This window comes from Polypterus senegalus, chromosome 18 (assembly GCF_016835505.1).
Source record: "Polypterus senegalus isolate Bchr_013 chromosome 18, ASM1683550v1, whole genome shotgun sequence".
In the NCBI taxonomy this organism is placed as follows: domain Eukaryota; kingdom Metazoa; phylum Chordata; class Cladistia; order Polypteriformes; family Polypteridae; genus Polypterus; species Polypterus senegalus.
The window spans coordinates 67,425,655-67,451,808 of NC_053171.1; the positions used below are offsets into that span (position 1 = coordinate 67,425,655).

At 38.8% G+C, this 26,154-nt stretch overlaps 1 protein-coding gene across 1 annotated transcript in view; it reads right to left on the reverse strand.

Annotated features, from left to right (window-relative positions):
* The window catches only part of sptb (spectrin, beta, erythrocytic), a 180,115-nt gene that overhangs the window by 65,201 nt on the left and 88,760 nt on the right, over positions 1–26,154 (reverse strand). The window contains exons 14-19 of the mRNA XM_039741459.1: positions 24,602–25,472; positions 22,999–23,136; positions 17,841–18,597; positions 16,135–16,337; positions 2,688–2,778; positions 2,459–2,605 (exon numbers count right to left, since the gene is read on the reverse strand). Coding sequence (XP_039597393.1) covers positions 2,459–2,605; positions 2,688–2,778; positions 16,135–16,337; positions 17,841–18,597; positions 22,999–23,136; positions 24,602–25,472 — 2,207 coding nt within the window. The remainder of the gene's footprint in view (positions 1–2,458; positions 2,606–2,687; positions 2,779–16,134; positions 16,338–17,840; positions 18,598–22,998; positions 23,137–24,601; positions 25,473–26,154) is intronic.

The following is a 26,154-nucleotide window of genomic DNA, read 5'->3' on the forward strand; positions in this document are numbered from 1 at the left end:
GTTTATAATAATCTCCAGGCACTTCAATGTGTCCTTAACATACCCAGAGTTTGGGAGAGACACATCTCAGCCTATGTGACTTCTTGCACATATCAGAAGGACAAAATAGCTTAACGCTGAAACTCATACGCCAGCTACCAGTCCCATAACAGTGATGACCCCTTTATTTATCTACATCAATACCTTTCAGAAAGGGAGTCCTGCATTGCCACAGAAACAACATTTAATAATATGGTATGCTACTGTTTGGAATATATACAAAGTAATAATTAGAAGAATTACACAACCTTCCACACGACGCAACACTACCTTAAAATGCCTAGCCATAATCTGTTTATCATATGTTTTCCTGCGTCATGTTTGTTTAGATCTTCTCACATAATGAAACAATTCTCACTGAAGACAGTTTACTGCAGGGTCCCCAACTCCAGTCCTGGAGGGCTCCAGTGGCTGCATTTTTTCATTCTAACCATTTTCTTAATTAGTGCACTATTTTTCTTGCTAGTTAACTTAGTTTGAATTAATTTTAATTTACTTGTTTTTTAAGATTTGTCCCTTTGAATTTCTTCACTGTTCCTCTGAATTGCTTCATTATTTCCTTAGATGGCACCCAAACAGAAATGAAATATGACGTGAGTGAGCCAACAGAAGACCAACTAACTAAGTCAGGACCTCAAACTCCAACTAATTTCACTCAAACCAGTTGCTTAATTGGGAACCAAGTCTTGCTGTTATTTAAACTTGTTCTTTAATTCCATGGCTTGTTGCTGCTCTCATTGTGCAATAGCAGACATTTCCAAAACTGTTGATTTTCTTTTTTCTAACAGCTCCATTAAATTGTTTTGTGGACCTGAACAGATCAACATTCCTGGGACCTTTATTTTGAGATATTGTATGATCGACAATGTTGGTTATGTTTTGTTGGTCGTGTTTTGGTTAATTTTGTATCTCATGTTTGTTTGCCTGCTAATTAAGAAAAAAGAAACAATTAAGGGGTCTGAGTTTTCAAGAGCAAGTCAAATAAAATTAATTCAAAAGAAGTTAATTAGTTAGCTAAATAAGAAAAGAGTTAGAATGAAAACCTGCAGTCACTAGTGCCTTCCAGGACCGGAGTTAGGAACCCCTGGTTTAGTGAATGCCAGAAATATCTTCTGAGATAGATGGTTACATTTATATAGCACTTTTCTAGACACTCAAAGTGAGTTGCATGCACATTGTGGAGCCAATTGATCCATCACCAATGTCTAGCATCCACCTGGATGATGTGACAGCAGCCATTCTTGTGCCAGTACACTCACCACATATTAGCTGTTATGTAATGAAGGGGTGAGAGAGCTGGTGAGCCATTTAGAAACAGGGGGTGATTACGGAGGCAGAATAACCAGGCCATGGAGGGCAGTTTAGCCAGGGCATTTGGAAACACCCTACCCTTTACAAAAGATGCCCAGGGATCTTTTATGACCACAGAGAGTCAGTTTTATGTCTCATCTGAAGGACAGCACCATTTTTACAGAACAGCGTCCCAGTCACTGCACTGGGACATTAAGATCCACACACAGACCACGGGATAAGTGCCCCCTGCTGGCCTCACCAACACCTCTTCCAGCAACAACCCATGATTTCTCCAATCCAAATGGTAACCGGACCCAAACATGCTTAGCTTCAGTTGGAGTACCTGTTCTGAAGTGCAGGTGGCATGGCGGCTGGCTAAAAGATGAATGTTGAAAACAAAATAAACCCCAAAGTGTCTAATTCTGGGCTTGATGTAAAATGGGCAAAACAGAACTTTAAGTCACGTGGATCAAAACCTGAAATTTTTCCAAACAAAATACTCAATCTCTTATCACTTTGAACATTCTAAAATAAAATGGTTACAACAACATGACACAGAGCATGATGTTCAGACCTGAAATAGTGTTGCATCATGGAAACAATATCTCAGAACCGGAAAGCCATCATGTCATCAAAAAGAGACACTTGACAAGAAAAAGCAAACAAAACAGCAATGAAAAGTGATAATTTAATAACATTTTTTTCCAAAATGACAGAATGAAATGAACTACACTCAGATTGTTGGTTTCCCTGACTGAGTTTCCTGCCATATCCCGATAACAAGCATGTGCACCTAATTAATGACTAACGGCCTAGAATAAATAATTTAGCGTATGTTTGTGAGTGTGCCCTTTGATGAAAGGGCACTCTAATCAGAGCTGGTGCCAATGCTGCTGGCACTGGCTTTCCTTCCTTATGATCCTGTAATGGAAAAACAACTTCACCCAATAAATGAATGCAACGATGGAAGGTAGCTTCAACCATGTGGGCTTTCTGAAAGGACAGACTCCCTACACACAATCACAAATGCCATCACATCTGCAAATAAACTGCCAGCAATTTAAAATATATATGACCATATTTCAGAGTTACAGTTCACAATGGGTGGTCTTGCTGTGGCACATACCTGGTCAATCTTGTCCAGCCAGCCTTTATTTGATGCTAGCTCAGCCATAAATGCTTGATGTTTCTGCCACTTGCTATGCAGATTGCGGGCCTCATCATAGGATGTGTCCTGGGCTGTCAGCATCTTTTCGTTAATCCAGAGCTTTAGCTGGGTTAAAAACAAATAGATAGTGTCAAGCCATATACCAGTGTGAATTTAAAGTAAAAGCATTGGCTCTGGCATGACTTACATCTTGGGCATTTTGCAGGAAACGCTGTAAGGCACCGTTGTCGTTTAGCTTGGCGGATACTTGCCAAGCTCTTCGGCGATTATTGTTGTACCTGCCAAGAGATGAAACTGACTTTGAAGTGGTCATGCTTGGGAAAGCAATTTTCAAAGTATTTTACAGCATGGGCTGTTAAAATCCCTGCAAAAATGAACACTATATACATATCCTGGGTTGCTTTAGTAACTATAAAAGCCCATTTAAGAGAATATACATCATACTCAATGATCAATATCCTACTTAATGGATTCATTCTGCAGTGGTTGCATTAGTGAGGGGAGGGATGGAAAATATGAGAGATGAAGATACAGAAGTAAACAAATAGGCACAAAAACTCAATAAAACATACATTTCTGTTTAGTTCTTTTTTTTTGCTAGTCACTGATTTTTTCTCAGTTTATCTGTTAATAATAAAACCAAAAAGCTTTTAAAACTTTAAACCAGAATTTTTTACAACATCACACATAGTTTTCAATGTCAATGAATGAATTAAACAGAACAAGTAGAACTCAAAAATAAAGAATTCTGGCCATGACCTCCAGTTTGCCTTCTGGTGGTCATTCTGAGTGTCAACTGGATGGTAACATGCATACATGACCGCAAGATCACCCCCCACCCTACCCAGAAGAGAGTGGGTTAGGGCTGATTTCACCCTACAGTATTTTTAGTCAACCATTGAGAAACACGTGTACCAAGTTTCATGAAAATCGCTCCAGCCGTTCAGAAGTGATGCTGGAACATACATACACACATTGACTTTTATATATATTGATTTATATATATATACTAACTGTGTAAGCCAGCACGGGATCCTAGAAAGAATTGAAATCGTCAGAATTACTCTGGTAATATCTCTCTGCTATGAGATTTGTGTTGCCGACGTGCTTGCATCGCTTGTGCATTAGCAGCAAAGCGACTGTCTTTCTTAGGAGGTTTCCTTTTGCCGGTGTGCTGGCCTTGCTTGCGTATCCTCTGAGCTGGAGCCCTCACCCTGGTTCTATGTCTCACTTCCGGGCTGGACAGACACACACACTTGCACGCGTAGAACTTTATTTAATTTCAAAAGCAACAGGGGCGTAGTGGCGCTCAAACATAAAAATGCTGGCAGTCACCTCCAGTTCACCCTCTGGTGATCGTTCTGAGTGTCAACTGGATGATAACATGCATACAAGACCGCACGATCACCCCTCACCTTACCCAGAAGGGTTAGGGCTGATTTCACCCTACAGTATTTTTAGTCGACCATTGAGAAACACGTGTACCAAGTTTCATGAAAATCGCTCCAGACGTTCGGAAGTGATGCTGGAACATACATACAGTACATACACACATTGACTTTTACATACAGTATTTAGATTACCCTTGTTACCTGTTAAAGACCAGTAATAGAATACATATGAAAATACTTGATATCTCTTGCCCTGCATTTGCCTTCCTTGCCTTTGCATAGTATCCTCATGTGTCTGAACCTCTCTTGCCTTGCGCAATGACTCTGTCATTTTGAGGCAACTTGCTCATCCCCTGTATGCTTTTATATTTCCCATCTTTGAAGGTGACTCTTGGCATGCCTCCTATGCCTTGACTTCTCCTTGTGTGCCAGTCATTAACACTTTATCTTTCTGTTGTATCACCAGAACCAACCTGACCAATCAGACAGCTCAGAGGGACTGAACAAAGACATAGACCTTAGCATTTTCTCAAATGGCGATGATTTCCCACCAGGGTAACCCTGGTCCATCCACAAAAGCCAATTTTTTTGGAAATCAATCTATTTGTAGAGCCGCAGCACTAAATGTTGCAGCTGCAGTTTCTGGTTTGGGCACAAACCAAATATTAAAGTGGGAAGACTGCAAAACATTACGTTTTCTACTGCCATGTTATATGTTGGTTGTACAATTTAACACATGAACATTGAACTTATACCGTTTTATTTGTATGGCAAGCAAGCTGTTTATTAACATTTGTAATGCTAGCAACAATCATGTGGAAAAAGTAAGTCCATCCTATGAAATCTTTTTTTTTCATAACATATGTGAACATGTCAAGATGTGATCTTTATTTAAAAAGTATCTTTAGTTAAATGAGATGTAAAAATTTGACTATTGCAATAATTTATTCAATGAAAAATGAATAGATATGCCATTTTCATTTGTGGAAAAAGTTAGTCCTTGGTTCTACTAGCTGGTATTGCCTCACCCCCCATGAGTTGTTGTTTCCTATAACTTTCTAGCAGTCTCTGACATTGACAAGTGAACGTTATTGTCACTCTTTTATGCAGAATTCTTTCAGCCATACAATGTTTGAGGGTGTTTTGCGTGCACAGCCTGTTTCAAATCTGAACCCCTCCACAGCATCTCAATGGGACCCAGGCTTGGACTTGGCCATTCCAGAAGGCTCCATTTCTTTCTTTTCAGCCATCCCTTTATGGATTTACTTGCATGTTTAGTATCATTATCATGTTGCAAGGTCCACTTTTTGTTGAATTTCAATCTTCTGACATTATCCTCAAACACCCTCTGATATGAAGAATTTATAGTGGATTCTATAATGGTGAGCTGCCCAGGCACTGATGGAGCTAAGCAACCTGGCCCAAACTAGAACATTTGCACCACCATACTTTACTTTAGTATCAGGAACTTCTGGTCAAATGCTGTCTTTGGTTTTCATCACACAGTCTTTTTGGTAGTGTGACCATATAACTGTATTATTGCCTCGTCTGGCCAGAGCACATTGTTCTAGAAGTCCTGATGTTCATGGGGAAATGTAAGTCTTGTCCTGATGTTATTTCTGGTTTTGTTCTGCACAGCGTCCTGAGTAGATCTAATTTGCACAGCCTCTTTCTAACGGTACACTTGTACAGTTTAACATCAACAGTGGAAAGAGTTACCTGTGAGAAAGTTCCTGGGGTCTTAGAGACATCTTTCAGAATCTGGCATTCTGCTTTTGAACTGAACTTGCTTACCTGACAAGTTGGCAGTTCTTTGAAATCTTATCCACTTGTCAATGATCTTCTAGACAATAAAATAGTTGATTTTGAATTGTTTTGAGATCTTTCTAAATTCCTTCCCAGACTCATAAGCATCTGCAACCTTCCCTCATAAATGACTCAGAGCACTCTTTTGATCTTGCCATGGTCATAAAACACGGTTTGATGACAAAGAGCAAACCAAACTAAATGTCTGAGGTTTAAATAAAAATGATAGGTTCAGACAAGGTGCCACAAATTAGGTTCTAATTATCTGTACCTGATATAAGTGCATCTGATTCTAATATGAGTTACTTGAGTTAGTCATAAATGTAGGGGTGAACTTATTTTTTTCCACAGGCAAAATATGCAAATATGTTTATTCAAATTATACAGTAGACTACAAAATGTAAATGTGGCCTTATGTTTGTTATATAACATCACCTTTGTCTATAGATACATTTTAAATGGAAGATCAAATCTGAATGTGTCCACATATGTTAAAAAAAAGTAAAACACTTCACAGAGTCTACTTCACACAACGCTATGTTGCCAGCTAAATTTGGCTCACGAAAATCGAGGTAATCAATGCGTAATGTTATATTGCCTGCAAAGTACAATATAAGGTCATTTTGCCCAAACTTTAGTCTGTTTTGTTGTTTATTGATGAGTATGGCAAGTTTTTGCTGTAGATACAGAATCAAAAGTGCTTGTTTTTTTTAGAAATACATAACAATTCAAAGGGACAATCAGTACCACTGTTGAGTCAGTGCAAGAGATGTTGCACCAGGTGAATTTTAAGGTTAGGTTGATTAGAGTTTTGAATATTTTGATTTGCTGTTTTATTTTGACTTTTGATGGTAGGTGTTTTTTGAAAATACTGTATAAACAATTTAGGTGTACATCTTATTCTGTTCATAAGAATTACTTACGAATGCTCTGAAATACAGGGCTGTGGATTCAAAAGGAATTATTGGGTTACTGAAGTTGGAGTCTGTCCAAATATACCAACTCAGACTCAGACTAAATACAAATTGTAATATAATGTGTTAAAATTTCCCATTTCACATATAGTGATTCAACTAAACTATGTTTTCTCCTAACCTTTTGATAAAAAATGTAGCTTCTTTCTTTATTTTGTAAGTTTAGTCTTACAGTATGTTTAATATTACTTAGCATTTGTAAGCCACAACAACACTGCTACAGCATTTAAACTTGAATTTTAACTGGTCAGAGTGCTAAAGAGTAGGCTGAAAATTCACATAGGCAGTGATGGAATGTCTTGTATCTTGTAACTTGTGTGCTTTCAATCAACAAAGTAAATACAAATATTAGTGTAATCGTAAATTGAGGAGTCAGAGTTGGAGTTGGTGATACAAGAAATTGAGGATTCAGAGTCAAAGGTTTTGTGTACCGATTCCACAGCCCTGTTGAAATGCCACAATTGTAATTGTCCGGCGCCTTTTGACTCAAAACCCCAACATATGATATACTTCTCTAGATGTCTAGCTTTGCAAGATGTCAAGCTTTTTGGAGATCACTACTATTTTTTAACTCTACAAGCCCTTTTGTGCAGGAAATTACACCCTTACAATAAAGAGTAAACCAATAGGCTTCTGCAGCAAAAATGATCAGACAGACCTGAAGGTGTGCGTGTCACATCAGCTGACCACAAGGGTTCATCTTCTCATGGGACACAAGGACACAAACTTACTCCTTTTCACAAAACTTTTTTAAAAATTGGGCTCAGTAATATACAGCAGGTGCTGTATATGAAATGTTGTTTAATGTTACTTCAAGGTTGCTGATCATGAATATGATAATAGTTTTGATATCTGATTCTTTACTGGTGGTTCTTGCCCTCTAAGAGCCAAATCTGGAAGTTTAAAAATGACACATTTCAAACATAAGCACACCTGGTTTCATTTTAGACTGTTTCAAAGTCACTGATTATAAATATTATTCTATTTTTGATCCTTTATTAGGGACCTATCCCTCCATGACTCTATATCAGAGAATGAAAAAATGTCAAATTTCTATTACAATTGAGAATGTTTGGAGTTAAATCTTTAAATTGGAGCACAACTTTTAATATTTCAGATATGTCCTTGATTTATTTTTTACTTCTAATTCATTACATTTCTTCTGAACACATCAAATTATGGCAGCTTATGCTAATTCAGACTTTTTTGTATCTACTTCTCCTTTTGAAATATTTGTATTAGTTTTTTATTATTTATGTTAGTATATTTAAACTTATTTAGTGTTATCAAAATGCCTTTTTAAAAAGCTTTTTAAAAAATGTTACATAACAGAATAAACATTAGTAAATTAGCAGAAGTGACTTTTTTTAAGCAATCCAGCATTTTTGAGGCTTGTCTTAGAGGGAGGAACAGAATGTGTTTTGGTAGAATACTGAGGCCACCTTGGAAAATAATGTCAATAACTCTGTAAAAAATTACTCTATTGTAGTATTGTGATTTTATAAGTCACTTAACACATTACTCAAATGGTCAGCTTTGGATACCCCCTTACTTCTAACCTTCACAAATGTGGTAGTGTAAGATAATTCTCTTATCTTAATCTACAGAAATATTAATCGCATGTCAATATGATACCCTTTCTTTGGTGTGATTTGAATAAAACTTTTATGTAACATTTCTTGTCTATTAAGGTTTTCAGTTATATTACCTTTTGTCTAACTACTTTAAGTAGAACATGTTATTTCTAGAATACAGTCTCAAGGTTGCTCTTGACTATCAGTATCAAGTATCTTTGTATATAAGCTAATACAGGGCAAACTAATGTCCTAAATATGGGTTGCTTTATATTAATGAACATGTTATCAGCTATGTATTGAACGTTCTCTTGTGTATTCATACTCTACAAACTCTTTGTCTAACAAAGGAGTGTCTGCACTCCCGTATTTACATGTAGAGGGCATATGGTGAGCCAAAGGTAAATTAGTTAAAATAAAATTCTTATATATTGCTGGAGTCTTAAGATCCTTTTTATGTAAGGTTAACCGGGGTCAAGATTATTATTTTTTCCTATCAGCTTCCAATCATCTATCCAGAAAATGCTTGTCTACAACTGTAATGCACTGTTCATACGACAAGCAAATTAGATTTTTAGAGTGTTATTTCTAAATATCCAAACAGGTTTTAAAATCAAAGTCAAAGCCAAAGCGAAGTTTATTGCCATCTCAATCATATACAAGTATACAGGTAGATGAAATTGCGAAAGCTGTCATTGTCATGAAATTCTGAGCACAAATCACACAGTGAATAAGAGCTCACCTGTAATAAGCCAGCATGTAAAAAACCATACCATAGGAAATCATTTGGACATTATCAATTGGACGTTATCTTCTTGAGCAAACCCTTCCAGTCAATTTATTTAATTAGTCACTTAGATCTTTCTACCTGGTTTATCGCATCAACCGGTTCTTAAACATTTTTTTCCCGTAATATGTAACATGAAACGGAATATGTAACGGAAATTGGGCTACTGTTGGCTGAAGAAGAAGAAGAAGGAGACGAAAAGGGGGGAGATGTGTCTGGAGGCAGGAGGAAAGGAGGAAGGTAAAAACAGCAGAACTGAGGGTAGGAACTTTGAATGTTGGCAGTATGACTGGTAACGGGAGAGAGTTAGCCGATATGATGGGGAGAAGGAAGGTTGATATATTAAGTAAGGCGGCGTGGAAGGCCAGGTGGATTCAAATTGTTCTATTATGGTGTGGATGGGAGGAGAAATGGAGTAGCGGTTATTCTGAAGAAACAGTATGTCAAGAGTGGATGGATGAAAAAGAAGATTTTTGGAATGAGTTGGGTGAAGTGATGAGCAGTGTACCCAAGGGACAGAAAGTGGTGATCGGAGCAGATTTCAATGGACATGTTGGTAAAGGGAACAGAGACGACAAGGAGCTGATGGGTAGGTATGGTGTCAAGGAGAGGAATGAAGAAGGTCAGATGACAGTGGATTTTGCCAAAAGGATGGACATGGCTGTGGTGAATACATATTTTAAGAAGAGGGAGGAACATAGGGTGACGTACAAGAGTGGAGGAAGATGCACACAGGTAGATTACATCCTATGCAGAAGAGTCAATCTGAAGGAGACTGAAGACTGCAAAGTGGTGGCAGGGGAAATTGTAGTTAAGCAGCATAGGATGGTGGTCAGTAGGATGATGTTGGAGATCACAAAGAAGAGGAGAGTGAGGGCAGAGCCAAGGATCAAATGGTTTAAGTTGAAAAAGGAAGACTGCAAGGTTGAGTTTAGGGATGAGGTGAGACAGGCACTGGATGGTAGTGAAGAGTTACCAGACAGTTGGGAAACTACAGCAGATGTAGTAAAGATGACATCAAGAAAAGTGCTTGGCATGACATCTGGACAGAGGAAGGAGGAAAAGGAAATCTAGTGGTGGAATGAGGGAGTACAGGAGAGTATACAGAGGAAGAGGATGGCAAAGAAGAAGTGGGATAGTCAGAGAGATGCAGAAGGTAGACAAGAGTACAAGGAGATAAGGCGCAAGGTGAAGAGAGAGGTGATGAAGGCTAAAGAAAAGGCGTATGATGAGTTCTATGAGAGTTTGGACACTAAGGAGGGAGAAATGGACCTATACCGATTGGCTAGACAGAGGAACCGAGCTGGGAAAGATGTGCAGCAGGTATGGGTAGTAAAGAATAAAGATGGAAACGTATTCACAAGTGAGGAGAGTGTGTTGAGCAGATGGAAAGAGTAATTTGAGAGGCTGATGAATGAAGAGAACGAGAGAGACAAGAGGTTGGATGATGTGGAGATAGTGAATCAGGTAGTGCAACGGATTAACAAGGAGGAAGTAAGGACAGCTATAAAATGGATGAAGAATGGAAAGGTCGTTGGTCCAGATGACATACTCGTGGAAGCATGGAGGTGTTTAGGAGAGATGGCAGTGGAGTTTTTAACCAGATTGTTTAATGGAATCTTGGAAAGTGAGAGGATGCCTGAGAAGTAGAGAAGAAGTGTACTGGTGCCCATATTATTAAGAATAAGGGGGATATGTATGACTGTAGGAACCACAGGGGGATAAAGTTGATAAGCCACAGCATGAAGTTATGGGAAAAAGAGTAGTGGAAGATAGGTTAAAAAGTGAGGTGATGATTAGTGAGCAGCAGTATGGTTTCATGCCAAGAAAGAGCACCACAGATGTGATGTTTGCTCTGAGGATGTTGATGGAGAAGTATAGAGAAGGCCAGGAGTTGCATTGCGTCATTGTGGACCTGGAGAAAGCATATGACAGAGTGCCTCGAGAGGAGATGTGGTATTTTATGAGGAAGTTGGGAGTGGCAGAAAAGTATGTAAGAGTTGTACAGTATATGTACAAGGGAGGTGGTGAGGTCTGCGGTAGGAGTGATAGATGCATTCAAGGTGGAGGTGGGATTACATCAGGGATCAGCTCTGAGCCCTTTCTTATTTGCAATGGTGATGGACAGGTTGACAGACGAGATTAGACAGGAGTCCCTGTGGACTGTGATGTTTGCTGATGACATTGTGATCTGTAGCAATAGTAGGTAGCAGGTCGAGGAGACCCTGGAGAGGTGGAGATATGCTCTGGAGAGGAGAGGAATGAAGGTCAGTAGGAACAAGACAGAATACATGTGTGCAAATGAGAGGGAGGTCAGTGAAATGGTAAGGATAAAAGGAGTAGAGTTGGTATAGGTGGATGAGTGTAAATACTTGGGATCAACAGTACAGAGTAATGAGGATTGTGGAAGAGAGGTGAGAAAGAGAGTGCCGGCAGGGTGGAATGGGTGGAGAAGAGTGTCAGGAGTGATTTGTGACAGACGGGTATCAGCAAAAGTGAAAGGGAAGGTCTACAGGATGGTAGTGAGGCCAGCTATGTTATATGGGTTGGAGACGGTGGCACTGACCATAAAGCAGGAGACAGAGCTGGAGGTGGCAGAGTTAAAGATGCTAAGATTTGTATTGGGTGTGACAAGGATGGATAGGATTAGAAATGAGTACATTAGAGCAGGCATGTCAAACATGTGGCCCGCAATAGAAATCTGTGCGGCCCGCATGACAGATCCTAGTTAGCATTAAACTTGTACAAAATGATTACTATCATTTGTGATTGAATCATTCTGCATCTTCGGCGTTACTTATTGACTTTTCTTACTTCTCCCTTCTGACAAAAGCACGTTTTCCCATGGCATTGCGGTACCGGAAACGTCATCTGCTAGTATAGTTGCAGCCGCGAAGTCGCAACTGAAGTGCTAGGCTGCGGTCTTGGCCCACTACCGAGCTGCAAGAGAACTGCCAGAGAACTGCCAGCAACGGAGACTCACTCAGTGAAGGGCTACAGCAAAAAGGCTGCCCCCTTCACTGAGGACACTTTTCAGAACGCTAGGCGGGCGGGGCTTTGCAGCGGGCAGAGAGAGGAGAGACCGCGGTGAGAGAGTATTACAACAAAGTATTTTTATGTTTCTGACAGTTTCCCCATATGACACGAGTCCACATAAATCTCGTTACTACGAAGTACATTCAGCAGCAGATACTTTCATTACAACGAAGTGACCGTGAAATGCTTGAATGAATAATCCACAGAGCAGTTAGTTCTGTGGTCACAGCTCAGTTGTGGACATTTGCACAACAATCCCCAAACAGAAACATTGTAAAAAAAATGTTCTTTCTTCAAAAATTCCTCGTACTGTTTTTTACTGTTTTTATTTTGTGTGGTTTTAAGTGATACCTTTCCCTTATTGCTTGTCAACATTTGAAAAACATCCATTGGAATTTAACTCATTGTCACCCTTCTATAGAAACGGCATACTTGCTATATGCAAAAAAAGAAAAATCCCGGGTTGCAAACGTATGCGAACTGCTGCATTTGAAGATGACGAAAAAGCCGTTTTTATGTGATTGCAGTGATGCTTGTTCAAGAAACATTCCAAATAATGCGGCACTCTTTCAAGAAAATATGAGGTTTTTAAACTCTCTTGGGACCCGTACAAACAATCTCACACGTGGCAATAGCGCTTCGGGACACACTTCAGCGTGTCGTTCCCGTTGGGTAGGGTGGATCCCAGATCCCAAAAGAGTTCAGAAACCTCACAATATGAAGAAGAAGAAAAGGATAAATGTGCTGACCACAGCATGCTTCCACATTCAGATAATGTTCGCGTTGAATTCCTCCCACCCAATTGCACGGCAGTGCTTCAGCCATTGGATTTGGGCATCATTCGCACCCAGAAAGTGTATTGCTTTGCAAGGAAATGCTGAGAAAAATTCTAGTCAGCATAACTTGTAGATAGGAGAAGATTAAACTAACGCGAAAGAAACTATTGAAGCTGCTTCCATTTCCAACATCCTATCTTTGTGATGCACGTTTTCTGCAGTGACAGCAACCAAAACGAGATTATGGAGTAGACTTTGCGTGTCACTGTCTTCCATCCTCCCCAGATGGGATCGTCTGGTTACAGGCAAACAAGCTCAAGGCTCTCACTGATTCTGCATTATGGTAAGCGGTATAATTTCTATTACTATATTATAACAATAATAATAGAAATGTAATGTAAATTGTGTATAAAACTGCCCTACGAACCCTCCCATAATCACCCCACAAACTCCAACCTCCAACAACCCATCCGTCCCTGGAAAAATTTGCTTCCAGTAAAGCGGTCCTTGGTGTCAAAAAGGTTGCGGACCACTGGGCTACACTACTGGCTGGGCTGCTGAGACTGGCCACTGGGCAGAACTGACCATCACAAGTAGTAATAGCTCGCATATTTTCACGTTTTTTTTGCTATAGTTTTATGTAATTTTGTGCTAGTATTGCAACGGACAGTTAGTGCAGACTACAGCTGAAGATCTGATGTGGACGCGAGAAGTTGGGGAGTTGTTTATTAACAGATTTTTGTGATTTTGAGTTTGTATAATTAGTGTAGGTCAGTGGGCTTTTTGCATATCGGCTTATTTTACAATATTAACTTTGAAGTAAACTTAGTAAAGTAAAATTTGATTTTTGGAGGATTTGTTTTCCAACATGTATTACTGAGCAATAAATTCAGTGAGTGTTTTCGTGATTTCAGTTCACACGAAGAGGACTTTGTGCTGTTTACGTCACCATACTCTTACGTTGAGAATGCGCCTGAGTATATCCAAATGGAATTGATTGAACTGCAGTCAGATTCTATTCTGATGGCAAAATACAACTAAGTTGGCATGCCAGGCTTGTATGCTTACCTGCCACCCTCGTATGTGCAGATCCATAAGTTGGCATCGAGAGTACTGTCTATGTGTGGAAGCACTTACCTTTGTGAGCAATTGTTTTCGTTAATGAAAGCTACCAGAACCCCACATTGCTCAAGACTTGCTGTCGAGCACCTTTCATCCCTCATAAAAGTTGCAGCTGCACATGATTTCAATCCTGATATTGACAAACTGGTTACTAACAAGAGATGCCAAGTGTCGAGACAAAAGAAATAAATCTCACACTGTAAGACTCCTATATAAGCAATGAATATAATATAATGAATATAATATAATAATATAAGGACTTAGCTAAGAGGCTAAGACTCTAATTGTACGCTGTTGTACGGAGATTGTATGGAAATAAATTGCTTTTCTTTAAACTTTAAACATTATGTGTTACATTTTTAAAAGTTTTCAGTATTGGAAAGAAAGCTACAGTAACTTTGTATAATAGTATAATAGTATTTGTTACAGTGCGGCCGCTGACGCACGTATGGCAGTCGAAGCGGCCCACCAATGGTAGTGAGTTTGACATGCCTGCATTAGAGGGTCAGCTCAAGTTGGACGGTTTGGAGACAAAGTCAGAGAGGCGAGATTACGTTGGTTTGGACATGTGCAGAGGAGAGATGCTGGGTATATTGGGAGGATGCTAAGGATAGAGCTACCAGGGAAGAGAAAAAGAGGAAGGCCTAAGAGAAGGTTTATGGATGTGGTGAGAGAGGACGTGCAGCTGATGGGTGTAACAGAACAAGATGTAGAGGATAGAAAGATATGGAAGAAGATGATTTACTGTGGCAACCCCTAACGGAAGCAGCCGAAAGAAGAAGACAAAGTCAAGGGCCAAACCTAAGGGGCAGATCCTTTGTGCCTGGGGAAAAAAGCTTATTGACAGAAATCAATAAACTGCACCTTCAGTAACTATCCAGAATCCTTTACATTTTTCACATTGTATGTTACAGCCTTATGCTAAAATTGTTTAGATTCATTTTTCCCTTATCAAATAACACTCAGTACCCCAAAATGATGAAAAATGAAAACACGATTTTAGATTTTTTTGCAATTGTATTAATATTACAAAGGCACAAGTATTCCGAACCTTTACAATGACACTTGAAATGTGGCTGGGGTGCATCCTACTGAACTGATCATCATTGAGATTTCTTGTTTGGCGTCCACCTGTGGTTAATTAAACTGACTGGACTTATTTGGAAAGGCACACACCTGTCTATTGAAGGTCCTATGGCTGTACATAACTCGTGTCAGGAGGTGTAAGGAAGTGTTTGCAGTGCTTAGAGACAAGATTGTGTTGAGACACAATCTGGGGATGGCTACAATAATTTCTGCAGCATAATTTCCAAGAGCACAGTGGATTCCATAATTCTTAAATGGAACAGGTTTGGAACAGCTACGACTCTTCTTAGAGCCACCCAGCCAAACTGAGCAACTGGGGGGAGAAGGACCTTGTTAAGAGGCAGAGGTGGATGCATTTTTTGGGGTGAGTGGTTTTCTACATATTGTCTATATCTGGAAATATGAGGATCTCTTCATGTAGTTGTTTTCTTGGTTTCTTACCTGACGTGCTCTCCTTATTGCAGCCATATCCTCAGTTATTGCATGAAAGCTTGTGGTGAAAAACAATCCTGCATAGCTCTTGAAAAAGAAAATCTAAACGAGTAGTGTCTTTTTTCTGATTTTTGTTGACGTCTGGAATATTTTTATGGTGGCCTTTTGGACTAAAAAGATGGTTTCACTTCATTAGATTTGATGTCAACTGTGTAATTTAGTTATGACCATAGAGGTGTTTTTAACTGAGTGATTCTGAGAAAAAAGCATAAGACGTAGCAATATTACACTGCTCTTGCTGCTTCCAGTTATAATGTAACTCAATGAACAAATGTTTACAAATAAATAAGGAACTGAAAAGAGACTTAGATGGCACTATTAATGACATTAAAAGGATACACAAAATCATTACCAACAGTATTCTTGCAGTATTAAGAAATGAATAAACCATCATTGCCAGTTTAACTGTCATTTTCTGGGTGTACCCAGGTTATCTGGTTGCCCCCATAGTCCTAAATAATAATTGAATAAATGCAAAATGTAAAACACTTTTTAAAAAAAGGCAATAAGTAAAAAATGAAGATATGCTGGTTACCTTATTTTGAAAAGTACATTTTACAGTAAACTTGTCACTTAGAATGACATCTTACCTATCTTCAATAGAGTTAATCTTTGCCTTCACCCTGTCAGAATAAATGTTTTTGTCATCTATCAGCTTCTGGCCATTGTCAATTGTGGTTGCAATTTTATCCTCATTTGCATCCATAGTGTTCATGAAGTCTTCATGCTTTCGTATGGCAGCTTCTGCTCCTTCCAGGGTGCTGGGAAGATCTGTGTGGGCAAGAGTGTACTCCTAGGGACAAAGAAGAAACCTTTAAATTGGCCACACAACATAACAACCTTTCATAATGAAAACTTCAGCTCTTCTAAATCTGCTGCTAAGTTTTTGTTTTGTCTACTGTCACTTAAATGTATCTCCTACTCACTTAATACATCATTTGACTCTGCAGATTAATTTATAAAATGCTGGGCAATGTGGAGGAAAGTCCAGAAGAGCTGAACTGTGATGGTAAGAGGAACTAATGAAGATTTTGAAAGCTAGGGCAAGTGGAGAGCTACAGTGCCTTCACTGCAGTGTTGCAAAGTCAAAATTAAGCATACCAAAAACAAATTCTTTTTCAGCTCCTGTTGAACTATTTTTCTATAGTAGTTCAGTCATTCATTTAGGGCAAAGACCAATTTTACAGCAGGACAGAGATCAAAAGCATGTACTTTGTAATTAAAACTACTAAGAAATTACTAGAAAAACAAAATTAACATTTTGGGATGGTCAGCTAAAGCCAAAACTGAGATATTTCCTACAAAGTGTCATCCACTGATGCTCTCCATCAAATTTGGCAGAGTTGGAGAAAATCTGCATTGAAGAATGGGCAAAATTTAAAATTCTAAATGTGCAAAGCACATACAGACATATTCTAATAATTCAGGCGCATACAGAAGCAGGGGATTAAGAGAGAGCCAGCCTGACATTTCACACATGGATTGCAACTTAAACCCATGGCATACACGCAACTTTTCAGTTGTGGTCTACATGTACATATTCTTTGGGAACATTCTTGTTACTACTGCCATGTAGCCTGACATCCCCACCAACTCAGTCATAGCAGTCTGCGACAGGGAACAACATAATCAAACAGCTGTGCTTGTGTCTTAAGTTGTAGGAGACGTCTTTTTTTGTGTGTGAGAGTTAACAACCAATGAGTGCTCTACTGGAAGTATAGTGCATATAATGTGACTACAAGGAGTGAAGAAAAATGAGTGTGATGGAATGAAAAATGGAGAAGAGAGGCTTCTCTGTTCGATGTGCAGTTGCATGGTATACCAGTACTAAAAAAGTACCGAAAAACCTAATTTTTAAAATTGTAAGTTACTAGAATTTCATTAATTTCAGTACCAGAAGTAAAGGTTAGTTTTCAAGCATTTCACACTCAGTCATTTAATAGAGTGATCAAAACTGCTTAAAAGCCATTTGATGAACTATAAATATTATATAGGGTGGTCCAGATCTAATTATGCAATTTTCATTATGCTATAACTTATTAAGCTTATTACATAGAGAATTCACAAAAACATCTTTTTGTTGCCGATAGATGGCAGCACCTGCCCTGCATTCCAAAATGGCGGGGAGGTGGATGTCAGTCGAACAGCAGGTGCGGTGTGTTCGCCTTTTCATAATTGCATAATTAGATCTGGACCGCCCTGTATTTACCTTGAATTACCACTCCTTTGGTCTTTGAGCATATATGTTAACATAAACACGCCATATATTCGATGGGGGCAGTATTGCTGGTCTTACCTGTCTGTTGAGAATAGATTCAGCTTGCTTGGCATCTCTCAGGAACTGCTGGAATCCATGGCACTGGGAGAGAAAGTTGTTTCTACTGTCCCACATTTTGTGCAGCTCATCCCAGCCAGTGTCCAGGCCCTTGAGACGTTGTTCCAGCTGTTGGTACTGGGGGTCAGTTTCTTCCTGAGTTACTGCTACTCCTGTGTCTTTCACTTTATGGAAGTCTTCTTCATGGTGATCAATATCCTTTTTCAAGTTATGGTGTAGGTTGAGGAGCTGCTCCGCTTCAGGTAGAGAGTTTGGCATTTCATCTGAGGCAATTGCCTTTTGTGTTTTGAAAAGCCATGACTGAAAATCATCCAGATCTTGCAAGAAATTCTGTAGCTTGCTGACTTCCCCAAGTGAATCTTCGCGATCTTTCATAGTCCGTTTGAGATCATCCCACACAATTTTGAGATTTTGCTGCCTTGACAAGATGTCATCTGCATTTTCTGGGTGTTCCTTTGCCAAGCGATTAGCCTCTCCTTCTAAGAACTTTAATTTAGACTCAATGGCTGCCAGGTCTCGCTGAATACCATAGAGCTTCCTCTGAATAGTAATTACCGCTGTCAAATCTTTCCCTAGCTCCTGGGTTGACTCAACCACCCGAGTCTTTTCTAAAATCCATGTTTCGGTCTCATCACACTCTAAGCCATAGTTGTGTAGGCTAAGGGCTGAGTCCACATCTTTCCTCTTCTTCTCCACCAGTTTTTTGAAGGCTTCCCACCTAATATCAAATAGAGTTATATTAGTTTTTAATTCTTGAACATGCTTACTAAATAACAGAAAGTTATCACTTTCAAAATAAAGTTCACAGCGCATGTGGAGCAAAATAAGTAGGAATTTTAATAACTTGCCATACTTTTTGTTAATGTGCTATAGAAATAGATCATGATTCATGAAACTGGGAAAAACACAATTTGATGTTGTTTAGCATTGACTTTTTGAATGCTCGTCTATTGAATGAAATGCATAGCTCTGAAAGTGAAACTCTTGAAACCAAAATAGTTTCAGTGGTCTAAATGTGCCCATAATATATAATGGATTGATGTTCTGAAATTTACTGTCAACTGAATTAGAAGAATAGCATTTTCAATTGCACTTGTTTAAAAACACCATGGGCCAAGTTGCAGCATTGTGTCTACTTTGGCAAAAATATAAATATGGGAATGCTTCAGCAAATGTTCAGCTTAATAAATCATGTCTATGTTTATGATAAATGCTATTTAAGAGACCAGTACCATAAGCTGCTCAACATTAGATCACAAAGTAATATTTTATTTGTTCACTTCATGTTAAGCAGCATGTGGTACTAAACAGCATATAGGCTTATGACTTTGGTTGCTGTGTGTGTTTAAAACATTACTGTCTTTTGCACCTCACACAGTGGTTTGTAATTTTTGATGTCAGGTTATCCAGTATATGCTACTTGGTTAAATACATAATTGTACATTAAAAGTGGTCTTAGTAAAGTTTGCAGATTTCTAGCTGAAAGTCCTCAAACAGAGCATCGAGCTTTTAATTTTAACCCCTCTTAAAAATCCACTAATGATTGAACTCTTAATATGAATTTCCTTTTTGTCTCCACTCAGGGTTCTGCTCTGTGGTTTTGCTGGCCAAATGCTGTTGATTAGATTCAAACCCGAGTCCTAAGGGGTTACATAAAAGCTCTCTCATGTTATTAAGCCATAATAGAAAAACTCCCCAAAATGTTCACATGGGACATCCATGTGTGCAACATCTGGCTGACTTGTCTCAGCCCTCCACACACGTGTGTGCGTTTGTATCGTTACACTTACAAAGAAAGACTCATAGCTGTAATTACTGCTAAGGACTACGTACAAAGTTCTGACTCGGTGAGTACGCTTCAGATGAGAGGTGTAAGCATTTCAATCTGGAGAAAGGAATGTTCTTGAATGAAAAAATATTTTTTGATTTGTGAACATATTACATTTATTGTGTTAATGAAGGAAGAAAACATTATATAATTGTATTACAATTTGGAGGTAACAGAAACAAAATGTGAAAAATTCAAGGGAGTGAATACTTTCTGAAGACAGTCTTCTTTGCTGCAGAACTGGCAAAGATGTAGACATTTATTTTTTATCATACATCAAAATATGTGTTTCTGTTAGAATTACTCAATAACTTTTGGTTTATTTTACATGTGCAATAGTGCAGTGTTAATCATTGTAGATCCAGCATGGTGAAAAATGCATTTTAGTTTCCTTTCCATCACAGTATGAATTAAAGTATAGTCCTGCAGTAGCAAAGATCTCCTTAGCTCCCCCAACCCTCCTAATGTAATGTTTAATATACCATCAATACTGAAACTAATTTGGTAGAAATTTCCAGACTGTCTTCTGAAGGGGCAGAAAACAAATGCAGATGTGCCAGGTAGAGATGGCCTCTGCTTACTTCACTCCTCAATGCCAGTAAATGTTGTGGGAGGGACTTAAAAGCAAACATGTTTGAGTCTGGTAAAATGCACAGACAGTACTACCCCAAATAAGAGAGATATTTGTTTATTTAAAAGTCACTAATTACTGTATATCTTCATCTGGGTTACAGAACATCATATTTATCTCAGCTAGTTAGGTCACTGCCCTCAATAATAGATCCATCTCATGATATATTAATAAACAAAATGGACTATCTGTGTAACTATCTATGTTTGTGCAAACAATAATTCAGTGAGCATTAAAGATTCAGAAGATATCTGAAATCATCGAACATTTCTTTAAGTAAATTGTTAGTTAAGCATAATCTGTTTTTCAAATTTGTTTGTTAGAACTTGATGACTGCAGATGGGAATACTGTATAAAACGAGTTATAGTGTATAGAAATATCATCTTTTAAATATCTCTAGTTTCTCCTGCAATTAACTGCAAAAAAGAAATGAACACAGAACATGAAACATCATGGTTTCAGTTTGTTGATTGAAATACTTATCTAGGATCAAAATTTAATTAGTTTAGAAAAGTAAAATGTTTCTTGCCATACAGTAAATAGCCTAACACAAAAAAGATAATATACAAGATTTTCATCACACATTTCTTAATTTTGCCTTGAAATGTGTATAGATAGAACTCACTCCTAATGCAGTGGAAATAAGGAATTGATGCTTTTCTGAAAAAAAAACAAAGTTTAGTTTGCTGCAGATTGGGAACTAACATTTTGTGTATTTAATGTCCAAATCAACAAGCAAGTAGAGCTTTCAAAGAAATGCACTGATTCGATAAAAAATTCTTAATTATAAAACTGTACTTTTTTTTTTCATTTATATTCTTCCCTAAAGCCAGCGGAAACATTAGCATTTCTACAAATATGTATCTCTGTACAGTATATAGTACAGCATATGGCAGAATCTGTGAGCATTTTACATATATAGTGTGTGCGTATATATACTGTATATATTATATATACTGTATATATATATATATATATATTCATAGCATTCGTAGTCTGAGTCCCAATTTGATTATATGGGTGGTTATCTACCAGGTAATGCATGTGGTTAGTCTGCCAGTTGGCAAACATCTGCCACAGTGCCCTCTTCAGTTGCGAAAAGCAGATCACAGAATGTGTGATAGGAGGCCGGGTCCCATGCCCAGCCGGGATGCCCCTTCAACACTGGATCCGGGGAAGCAGCCATGGAAATGCACTGTACGTCCCCCGGAACACGTGTTGGCAGCCCTCCTGGGTTACATCAGGGCCACAGGTGTGGGACTTCAGGAGTCTGACCTGTTGGGTTCCTTGGCCACCACCTGGAGGAGCTGCATGGCTTAACAAGCCTCTGTGGGCTGGAATGCAGCCACACCCGGAAGTGCAGCCTAATTAGGCCAATTACCACCTGGTGCACTTCCGGGAGGGCTGCAAAAAGAGCCTGTAGCCACTACTTAATGGCCAGAATCAGGAGGAAGAGGACGAGGTTGCCTGGGAGGAGTGGTGGTGCCTGAAAAAGGGTTTTTGGTTACTGTGAGTGCTTTTTTTGAATGTGTTGGGCCTGTGGAACACGAGGAAGACGTGCCCCATGGCTGAAGAGAAAAATAAAAAGCCTTGTTATTTGCCCATGTGCCTCAGTGTGAATCTGTGCCGGGTCGGGCGCCTATATAATGCCTTATTTACAAATGTTACATAGTTTACTGTCAAATAATGCAAACAGTATGCAATACGTGTTTCGCCCTTATTTGGGACGTGTGTGTGAGTGTGTGTGTGTGTGTGTGTGTGTGTGTGTGTGTGTGTGTAAGTATATATGTATAAGAGGTGCCATTCTAATGTGAATGTGCCAAGTCTTAAGCAAGACTGGTTCCTGATTTGTTCTCTATGCTTTTTGAATAGGGTGTGCATCTCACCGATTCTGTATTAGACACCATGTCTAATAAGCAAGTTCAGAAAATGGATAGTCTGACACTGAACAATTTAGCGATAAAAATTCAATGGCATAGTGGTTCAAACTGTCATGTAGCAAAAAGGATCAAAGAGCTTTCTGCTGAACTACACAGTATGTCACTGTAACAGTCCAGGTGTGCAGAGGGTAGGACTGGGAAAGAGCTAGTCTGACATCACACACAAATGGGAGATCGCCAGTGCAGCACAGAACCTACCCCATCCACAGAGGGAGAGGAGTTTCTGACTTGTGACTCACTGAGATGAGAGGGTCTTTGTAATCTGAAGGCCAGTGGTTTGCAGTTGATGGGTGGCATTTAGCCAGCAACCCAACAGAGCAGATTCCAGAGCAGAAATATTCTAATTTTATTTAAATTTGTTTCATTTGTTCATTTTACTAGTCACTGCATATATGGAAATGCAAGGCCAGGTTTATTAACACCAGATATCCTTAGAAAGATGACTTATAAATAATTACTTTTATTTTGCTTTAGGCTGACCCCTTTGCCCAAAGTGACTTACAAGAAGAGGATACACTACAGTTGTCTGTGCCCAGCCAAGTTAAGTGACATTGTCAATATTACCAGTAAGTCAGAGGTGAAGACTGAACTATTTTCAAGTTGAGTCCTTTACCACTATGCCACATTGCCTACTAGTACATTAATATAGGAAAGTTTCAAACAAAGCAATCAGAGCAACAATTAAAACTGAAAACAGCATGCACTGATGTCCCCCTTACCTCTTGTTAAGGCGACTCTGACAGTCTTTCACTTCTTTTACACTAGGGTGCCTGCTGTCTTCCAACTGTTTCACAGCACTGTTTACTTGCTCCACTCTTCCTTCTACATTGTTCATTTCTTGACCCAGAATTTCCAACCTAAAAAAATAATTGCAAAATTATTACATCAAAGTCGCTAATGCCAGTTAGTCTCAGTTTTGCTTCATCAGTTGTTGCAGACATCGCCTTAAGAACATCAGAAAAAAATGCTTCTTGGACTATACTGAAACTTCTACATTTATTTTGTTTGTTTTGATTGATTAATTTGCTAAACTACAACCTACAGCCTATACTACTTAATTTGTTTACTTTTCAAAACTGTATATTTCAATACTTGGTCATAAAAAACTGAAGCCTGCACTGATACTAATGTGCACCAATCTTGAAGGGAATAACACAATTCTGGTTACACTAACTACTGTAGTACATTCACACTCACATGTAGTGGGCCAGTGTCATTAGTCAACCTTATATGCATGTCATTTTAGGGTGGGTGGCATTTAAGGTTATTTCGAAATTAAGTTGGTGCCCTCTATCTGGGCAGTGCCAGATAGCAGTTTCATTATGTTTCTGTCAACTGTCCATTAAAACACTTCATACTTGTTTCGACTTCATTTTACTCTTGGTCATTTTCAGAAAAAAAGAATTTTGATGATTAGGACAGCCTTTCTATTAAATAATTTTGCATCCAAACATATTTTAATGGCTATTTTAGGGAAAAGTGGCTAAACCTCATTTTTAGTGGCTATTTTAAGAAAAATTGTCATAATTGGAGAGACTGAAGAAAGCCTCCTTAATAATGTTAGCCAGGGAGTGGGAAAAACAGAGTAACTGGTAAAGCAGAAAGAGCAACATGATGAATTTATAAATGAAAGTGCTGCCTAGCTTGTCTATGCTTGTAAATAAGGTGTAGAATAATAAAGTCTGAAGCAGATATGACTTGAGCACACAAATATAGGATAAAGGGCAATAATTTCCAAATAAGTCTGCCTACTTTTCTTTGTCTTATGTGTCATGGAATATGTAACAGTATTCATAAGTGAAAAGAGGTGTGGCCCTGTTGGTGCAAGCTGCTGCTGATATTCACCAGAAGTGAGACAAAACTGTCAGAACCCCCTTACTGACCATTGATGCTAAAGACAAAGGTAAAGTCAGCGTCCTTTTGGTTGTTCATAGTGTTTGCTTATTTGTGAATATAACCAGAAAGCTTTGACATCGTACTTTTACCACAGAGAATGCTGTGACAAAATCATTACTCTCTGGTCAAGTGAAACAACTGTGTTAGCTATCAAATTGTGCAAAAGACAGGGCAAGTCTAGTGGGAAGGTTAGTGATTACAATTGATCCTGCACAAATGAGCCAATCTGTGGTCAAAACTTGATATTTGTCCAGACAAGAAGACAACTGTCAACTTTCTCTTGATAAGGCAGTAATAGGAATCTGCTGGTCACTGCTAGACAATCTGGCTACACCTTGTAGACCTGTTCTGAACTGTTATCCTTTACTTTTATTAAACTGCATTCTTTGCAACAACTTAAGAAACAATAAATTGAAATTTATCTACCTGTTTTGTACAATTTCCAGATCTTCCAGTTTTTCAGGAGTTTCTAGATCCACCAGCCATGTCTCTTTCTGGTTCATCCATAGCTCACAAGCTTCTGTTTCGCTGAATATAGTATAAAGGGCCAAGGTGTCCTCAAGCATCTGTCGGCGTCGATCTGCCAAGGACATTAAGTCTACGTACATCTCTTTAACCTCTTTCAATCTCCTCTGGACATCGGGTGTGTTTTTTAGGTCATCTGGAAGGCTATTTGCTTGCTTGTTCAAGGTGTCAATAGTTGACCGGTACTTTGTTGCTTCATCTTGAAGATCTTTGTGCTTTTTTAGCAGCTGTTGAGTAGAATATTCATCATGGCCTATGTCATCACTGGACATAATGCGGAAGGCATCCTGAAGCCAGGCCTTCATGTCATCTGCATCTCCATGAAACTGAAAGAAGCTCTGTGTATCCTGTAGGTTTCGCTTACGAAATGCTGCCAACTCCTCCAACTGGTCCCACTGGAACAAAATGTCTTCATTTCTTTGTTGGATCTTAGGTGACCCAAAATGTTTTTCCTTGATCATCTTCTCTCCTTCTTTTAATTTTTGCTGTAAGTGTGCACGGCGGCCACCCAGCTCATGTTCAAATGCACTGTGCTTACTCTGTAGAATCATCACGCTGGTCAGATCTTTTCCATAGTCTAATGAAGAGAAGATGTTCTCTTTTTCCCTAATCCAGCTTTCAATTTCTGTCATTTCAACAAAGAAATTCCACAGTCTTCTAGATTGTTCTAGGCGGGCTTTACGCTGGGCTGCCAAAGCACATAGTTCCTGGTAGCATAAATCTAGATGCTGGACTCTGTCCTTGATTACTTGAGGGTCACATGGCTTATAACCTGAAAGGGAAAAAAGTTCATTCAAGAGTAATGAAAAGGACAAAAGTGTTATACAATAGATTACTAAGTGGCATGTAGGACAAATCCACAGATCATTTTTTCTTTATTGCAGCCATTAATATTGATGTTTCCTCTATGTTTACTATGATGGTATTATTGATGTTTGTGGGATGAAACATGGCTAATTTTATCAAGATGGGGATGCACACTTACACATCTGTTAGACTGTTGTGCAATATTAGCTGAAACATATAGCCATTTGGGCGACAGGGTGGTGAGGCCCTGCCCAGGGTTTGTTTCCTGCCTTGCGCTCTGTGTTGGCTAGGATTGGCTCTGGCAGACCCCCGTGACCCTGTAGTTAGGATATAGTGGGTTGGAGGATATAGCCATTTAGAACATCATAAGTATTTCTGTGTTTTCCAAGGCATGAAAGGAGCCCAATTTAAACATATTTTGTTACCACAGAGCCCTTGTTTTTTTCCACCAAATTCTTCCATTAGCTGTTGTAACTAGGATGGTTATAAGTTTTATTTTTTATTTTTAGCATGAGAACACTAAAAGCAAATGAGGAAAGTGGGCTTGTCTTTATTCTGTTGTTATGCTTTGCTTGATTGAATACAGGGAAAAAAACATTTTGAGGGTATCAAAAAAAGCATTTCAATTCACCTACAGTACATGACCT